This window comes from Aplysia californica, unplaced genomic scaffold, assembly GCF_000002075.1.
Source record: "Aplysia californica isolate F4 #8 unplaced genomic scaffold, AplCal3.0 scaffold00055, whole genome shotgun sequence".
Classification (NCBI taxonomy): domain Eukaryota; kingdom Metazoa; phylum Mollusca; class Gastropoda; order Aplysiida; family Aplysiidae; genus Aplysia; species Aplysia californica.
Genome location: NW_004797325.1, coordinates 902,492 through 910,223, shown reverse-complemented (window position 1 = coordinate 910,223; position 7,732 = coordinate 902,492). Strand labels below are relative to the sequence as shown.

Below are 7,732 nucleotides of genomic sequence, written 5' to 3'. Positions count from 1 at the left end.
TATCTATCTATCTATCTATCTATCTATCTATCTATCTATCTATCTATCTATCTATTTATATACCTCTTTCTGTGGTATTGATTGAAAAATTGATCAGTAGAACTTAAAAACGCATTAAGACCAGTTTATATACACTAATACTGAACCGGTTTAATTAAAGTCAGTTTTTGCTTTCATAATCAACCCTGAATGGAGCTCTTTTTAACAGCGGTGTGACATGCTCAGGGTTCGTCATTCATGGCTCAAACAGAACAAATCTGTCTATTAACAGAGAAATAAGTGGCGTAGGTAGCCAAGTGGTAAGGCCCCTTACCGTGAGATTGAGAATTTGGGGGTTCGCACCTCAGCTCGGTCCGACGTTGTGTTCCTGGGAAAGGAACTTTACACAAATTTCCAAACTGGTTTGAGCCTTTCAGAAATGGGCGTAAAACTCTAAAGTTCTGCCTCTTAAATACCCTTATAGGTCTAGTGTTGATAGGGCAGTTAAACCTGTACCATTTCACCATTTTCACAGAGGTATAAACACTTTCCCACATAAAGCTAATAATAGCACCGCAACCTGGGGGCACTGATAATAATATCTTTAGCACGAGTCAAATAAATTTAAAGTATCTCCTCGTTTTCAGATTTCCCCCCTGATCCTTCCCGGACGGACTTCGGATGCTCAACGACGTTCCAAGGTCTGACAGAAGAAGAGCGGGAAACAAGCTCCCGGGAACAGATCCGAATCTGGTGTGACCCTGACACTGGCGCCTCCTCGTTCAGCGAACAGCAGAGCGTGCCTTTCTCGCGAAGTTTGCAGACGTTTTGGGAGAACGACAGCAGCATCCTGTGCCTGAAGCGTTACATCAAGGAGCACTGCACTGACGGCTATCCTGTTCCCAACATCGTACACCTGGTGGCCTTCACAAACCCAACTATGAGTTTCCGAAACGCGATTGGTTTTTACAGGTTCGACCTTTAACCTTGGTCCTGTACTGCCAAGAAAAATTTCCCTCAGGGACAATAAAGTATTATCTTATCTTTTCTCTTGTCTTATCTTATATCATCTCATTTCATCTTATCTTGTCTTATCTTATCTTATCTTATCTTTTCTTTTCTTTTCTTTTCTTTTCATATCTTAACTTATCTTTAAAAAATAAGGTTTATAGCGTCGATATGCAAAATCGTAATGTAGTTTTAAGGTTTAAAATGACATTGTTAACAGTTTGCTGTTAAGATCATTGGCCTTTAAAAAAGATTATATTATTATGGATAAATTTATCGGGTTGAGCAATGAAGAGCAAAATGTTTTAATTAGTACGTAAAATATATTTCCTTTTGGTCTCTCCAAACAACAGACCTTCCATCAGGATGGGCCGTTAGCGTTTGTATGACTTTAGAATCTATGTATACATAGCACACTGTCATACTATTGAGACCCAAACAAAACCTCCCTGCTCGGAAGCTCTTAGGGTACATAAGATTGAACACCTTACTTTCTAGGGTAAGGGCAAAAAATCTAGGAGGTCCGATGTGCAAGTTGCGCACGTTTGAGATCCCTTGGTGGTCCCAAAATAGGCTAAAACAGCACCTGGGCATGGATGGCTGGTGCCTCTATAAACAAATCATTGATGGTCAAGGTGGTCCTAAAAATCGACAAGATTAGGCTTCGGCCGACACCCAGGCAAAATTCAATATTAATACCTACCAAACTGAAAATGCCTAAGGTGTCCCGCGCGCTCATATGACCGTATGCAGTTGCGAGCGCCATAAAACACTTACTGTTACAAATAAGCAGTTCAATTCAGGTCATCCGCGGGTGACTGCTTAGCGCCTAACCGCTACACCACAGACGTCGGTATGGAAGGGTTTATTACGTTTTTGAGGTTTGATATTCTGTTAGTTGTGAAACTATTCATTATTGTAGCCTCAGTATTACTTTCTTGGAAACGCGATTTGTTCAATTTTTGTCTGTGTAGAGCTTTAATTTTCATTTTTAGCCAGAACGAGACTTATTGTATCTGTTAAGTGATTTGTTTCATTTGCACCATCTACGTGATGTGTTTAACTTGCATCTGTAATGGCACTCAAGATATACTAGCGAGCAAAAGAAACGCAAAAAACTATTTGGGCCATAACTAAAAAAACCATTTATGGTAGAAGACTTAAATTTACACCATCGATAGCATGGCATAGCCTCTTTAGAAATAAAAGGTCACCCGTCTTGTTTGTCACCATCAACTAGAGTTATCGCCCCTTAATTGAAGCATGGAAAAAGTCACATGGTGCCTCCGAAACACAGTCTAAATAAGTGAAAAAAGGGGGGGAAATATTCTGCTGAGCTCGGCTATAAAAGACGTGGTTTTAAAAAAAACGTTTCGGTCGTTTCGCCTACATTTGCAACGACAATGCCACGTTTTAGGGCTGTACTGCAAGAAAGAGCAATAGGCTGTTTGTAGAGTGTGGAAAGGCCAACTATGGTCGCCAATAATTTTGGTGTTCGCATCTAGACTATCCACAGACTGATAAGCCGTTTTCAGCTAACGAATTCTATGGCGGACCGAAAAAGGTCAGGTCGACCCAAAGTGACCGATGCACGTGCATACAAACACATTGTCCGAATGTATCGTTCAAATCGACTTCAGACAGCTACAAGCACATCAAATTTGATATGGGGTACCCATGGAAGAACCAGAAGTCGACAACCAGTGAACCGACGATTGCGTCAGATAGGCTGTAGACGCCGTCGACCTTACCACGGTCCAGTCTTGACCGCTCACCATCGCCAAGAGCGTTTCAACTGGGCCCAGCACCGTGTCAACAGCCGTCTGAGAGACTAGTCCTCGGTTCTCATTTTCGGACAAATGCCTGTTCTCCATAGATACAACAAACGAGGACCTCAGAGTTTATCAAGAGGGAGGCGAACGTTATCATGACAACTGTGTCATAGAGAGGAATCACTGGGGAGGACATTGCGTCATGATCTGGGGTGGAATCATGTGGAACAACAAAAGAGGACCATTGATCTTCCAAAATCAAGGCCAAGGTCGAGGTCCCAAGGTCGAGGTCAAGGTATCAATGCTGCCCGCTGCATAGCAGGAGTTCTTAGGCCCCTCAACCCACACAAAATTTTAACTTCCGGTTCTAGCAAAATAATGCTTGTGCGCACATGTCCGGTGTAACACAGGATTTCCTCCAACAGCATGGCATTACTCTGCAGCCTCACCCTACCCTTAGCACGGATACAAACCCAATTAAGAAGTTTCGGGAAGAAATTAAACGACGCATCAAGGGAGACAACCAAGGCTTAGAATCACACAGGAACTGGGTGTGGCCATCCAGGAGATATGGAGGCAGATCCCGCTACGTTTTACTAACACCCAAGTGGCTTCCTTGTACCGAAGATGCACTGCGGTTATTCGATCTAATGGTGGCCATAACCACTACTGACCATTTTGATGCATTAACCGGAAGTTGAAAATGTATTCCGTTTAAGTTTAATATATTCACAGTGATACCCCTTTCATAATGCCAGAAAACAGTTTGTGTTTAAAGTCCCCCATTTGTTTTTTAAAAAATGGAAAACGAAGATGATCACCACTGCAAAGGTAATCAGGATTTTGCGTTTCTTTTGCTCGCTAGTATGTTATCCTCTATATAATAATATTTTGTCTTGTGAAAATCAAATACTTCTACATGTATTATAATATTGCCTCTTTCTTTTTTCCTCACTCAGCATTTTCACAGTCGCCAAGCCGTGCCTCGTGTTACTTCACTCTGACGTTGAGCTGGAGGGGCCCAACTGGGATATAATGGCACCCTCAGCCACCAATTTGGTGCGCGTCCACAGAAAACCGCTGGACTACATAAACAAGAGAAAGATCAAATTTGTGCAAACAAAAGCGGATCTGGCCAGGATAGATGTATTAGCAGGTGAGATAATTAGAACACCACAGTGGTCTATACTACAGACTCGCTAACCCGTAGATTGCTGAGGGGAAACACTTCACCTGAGAAATGTGATCCTCTTGGGCAGTGTCATAAAATGGAGAAAAATGGCAAGAGGAGGAAGGGTCGTTTGTAGGTGATTGTCTAAGACAGGTTAGAACAGGTTTGACTGTAGTTTTATATTTCATTTTTAAGGAACACGACTGATTAATCGGAAGTATTCATGTGATTGATGTAAAGAGCTCAGAGTCTATATGTGGCGCCGATGGCCTAGTGGTTAGGCTCTCGGACTCGCAACCGTAAGGTCGTGGGTTCGAATCCCGTCAAGGGCCCGACGTTGTGTCCTTGGGAAAGGCACTTTACACGAATTTTCCTCACTTCACCCAGGTGGGAATGGGTACCCGGCTATAGACAGCGAAAGATCTTGTCAGTTTGTTAGTGTTTGAGCGCTTAATCGGCTGCTTGCACTGTATGCTTCCCGGGAAGCTGAGAATGTTTCGGAGTGTTCTATGGTCTGCTGGGGTAATAATATAGTGTAAAGCGCATAGAGCCTGCTGCTGAGCGGGGATATGCGCTATACAAATGCTATCTATTATTATTATTATTATACTCGTATGTGATAGGGCGTTACATAAATGCAATAAATTATTTCTTAATATTATTATTGTAAGTGTTTTGGATCAGGCGTTTGGTTAAATATCTGAACAACGTGGATAAAACCCCCTGTTATTCTGTGGGTGGGGGACAGCATCCTAGCATAAAGAGCATGACATGGTGTAAAAGGAGAAAGTTTTAGACAAGAAAATGTCCCGTCGTTATCCGGATTCGAACCCAGTACCTATAACTGTATGAGAGGCGAACATTGTAACCTCTAGGCCACGAGAGCCCCTGATTCGCATAATTTGTTTTGTAACTTGATTTGTTTGAATTGTACCTCTGTCAGAAATTTGCTTCATTGAAATGTGTATCTGTAAGAGACTGAGAATTGTTTAGTTTAAAATCCATATGTACATGTAGCTGTAACATGATTTGTTGAATTAAAATTTGTACTTGTAAAGTAATTCGTCTCATTCATCTCGAGTATCTGTAAAGTGATTTGTCCCATTCTTATGTGTCTATAACGTGATTTGTTTCATTCTTAGGTATCTATAATGTGATTTGTTTCATTAAAATTTGTATTTGTAACGTGGTTCGTCTCATTTTTGTTTGCTTTTCTTATCTTTAAAGAAATTGCGAGTAGATATATCTGTAAAGGGATTTGTTTCATTTTAAGGTGTCTACAACATGATTTTTTTCCCAATAAAATGTGGATATGTAACGTAGTAGTTTCATTAGTTTCTGTAACGTAATTCATTTCATTTGTATTTTTACAGCGATTTGTTCAATGCTTGTTAGTATTAAGCTTTATTCTTCAGTTTCATCTGGAATGAGATTTATGTCTGTAGAGTGATTCGTTCTACCTGTCTGATCCATGTGATTTGTTTGATTTGCATTTGTGACAGAACGCAAGGATACTCTAAAAAAAGGAGCGATGCAAAGATAGAAAGGAGAGAGAGAGAGAGTGAGAGAGAGGAAGGGGGAGAAAGAAAGAGAGAGAGAGAGAGACAGGGAGAGAGAGAGGGAGAGAGAGAGAGAGAGAGAGAGAGAGAGAGAGAGAGAGAGAGAGAGAGAGACTGAAAGAGAGAGCGAAAGAAAAAGAGAAAGAGTGAGAAAATAAAAAGGGGGCACTGTACCAAGGCAGACAAACGTAATGCACAGTAAACATATATTCATCTTTCAGAATACGGTGGCATCTACCTTGATTCGGATATGGTCATCTTTCGCAACATGGATATCTTCAGGGCTGTGCAGTTCGCAGCTAACAAAGCAGGCAGTAATGCGAATCTCGCCAATGGCATCATGTTCTCTGTACCAGGAGCAGAACTGTTAAAGGTGAGAATAATAATAATATCAATAATAATATCATCATCATTATCACCATCATCAGCGATTCTCTGCTTCATGGGGGGGGGGGGGGGTGGTCTGCTAGATCGGTGCCCATCCGAAACCAACTTTTCCTGCTGTTTTTAGGCTTGACTGCTTGATCAAGGGCTTTCTTTCTAGGATGGTTGTCTGGTAATCTCTTAGCCATCTCTACAGACTTGAGGCATGTTCTTTTTGTATAGGTGGTGTAGTGCTCAGTTCTGGTCTCATAGCGCAGCGCTTCTGTAGGTGTTGTCTTCAGCTGACCTGATAAAAGTCGGAGGGCTTTGCTTTGTATTCTGTCCAGGGCCTTTGCACTAGTCTCACTGAGCTAAAGGCTGCCACGCTGGGGCAGCATAATCCATCTTGCTTTTCACAAACATCTGATATACTTTTTTGAGCGACTCCTTACCCCAGCCCCATTTTGAGTTGCTGACAGCACCGATAACCTTCATTTTTGAGTTTGCACTTTTGGGCACCTCCTCAATGTGCTTGTTGAAGGTTAGCTGTCTATCCAGGTAGACGCCCAGCAGACGTGGAGTGGGGTTGAATGGTATCTTTTTCCCTTCGATCTGAATCATTGGTTGTCATTTTACCTCCTTCAGCCATGATGAGAAGAAGCACACTTCACTCTTGGTTGTATTCAAGGTAAGTGTCCATTCATCGCTCCATTTCACAACCATGTCCACAATCAACTGTGTCGCTTCATTTGCCTTTTCTCTCTTTGCGTGACTGGCCAGTATTGTGCAGTCATCAGCGAACATTGAGTAGATCAGCTTGGCGGAGGTTAGTTGTTGTGAGTCAGGGTGCAGAGCTTCCCCATTGGTTGTGGCTGTCTTCGTTAAGAACGGTACTCCCCATCGTGATGGGGACAGCTTGCCACTTTGAGTACCAATTTTCACCGATGGATCGGCTGTCGCAGGATACGGCGAAGGTGGAGCAGCAGCAGTGGTGATAATTAATGATGAACCACCAGGAACAAATTTGATTAAAACTAAAGGTGCATTCCTTACATCATCTTATGACGAGGAATACCAGGCAATGATGTCTGCTGCACAATGGATTGCTGACAATTGCCACAGTAGGACCAATGTGCTGATATTGACTGACAGTCAGTCCCTCTGCAAGGGGCTGCTAGGCAACAGCTCGGACATGAATGATTTGCGCCGCAAGTTCAGTGAAGCCAGAGCCACAATAATAATCCAGTGGATTCCAAGCCATGTTGGAATAGAAGGAAATGAGGCAGCAGACCAAGCTGCTAATGAAGCCAGAGAGATCGAAGGAAACAGACAACCAACAACATACAGAGGAGTCTTTCCAATGATCAAGAGGGAAATCAGAGACCCACCATGTAGAACTAAGTACCAGCACCTGGAAGATGTGTATTCTGGGTACTCCTATAAGCGGGAACAAAAGTCTATCACATGTCGCTGGGACCAGGTGCCAGGTTAAGCTAGCGAGACTGCGGTCGGACCATCATTGGAGAACTTTGTAAATGAAGAACTCAGCCCATGTTGCCGAAGATGCGGCCATGAAAAGGAAGATGTCAAACATATGTTTCAATGTCCAGGAACAATGGCAATTCGAATGGAGTTATTTGGACGAGTGGAGGTGCCGCTAAGCAAATTGACAACGGAGCCGAAAAAGAGCCTCGCTCTCGCTCGAAGATTTCTTCGTGGAGTCCGTCAGGCCCATTAAGAAAACAAAAAAAATCATCATCATCATCATCATCATTGTAGGTAGCAGGGAATAAAAAAGGGTTAGAGACTTAGTAGATCATCATCATCATCATCATCATCATCATCATCATCATCACCATCATCATCATCATCATCATCAT

The 7,732-nt window shown here is 42.5% G+C and overlaps 1 protein-coding gene across 1 annotated transcript in view; it reads left to right on the top strand.

Moving 5' to 3' along the window:
- LOC106011108 overlaps nt 1-7,732 on the top strand; it is a gene marked incomplete in the record, with an annotated part of 16,411 nt that overhangs the window by 5,815 nt on the left and 2,864 nt on the right. Inside the window, 3 exon segments of the mRNA XM_013079530.2 lie at nt 627-951; nt 3,719-3,915; nt 5,711-5,862. Of these exon segments, the coding sequence (XP_012934984.1) occupies nt 627-951; nt 3,719-3,915; nt 5,711-5,862 (674 nt within the window).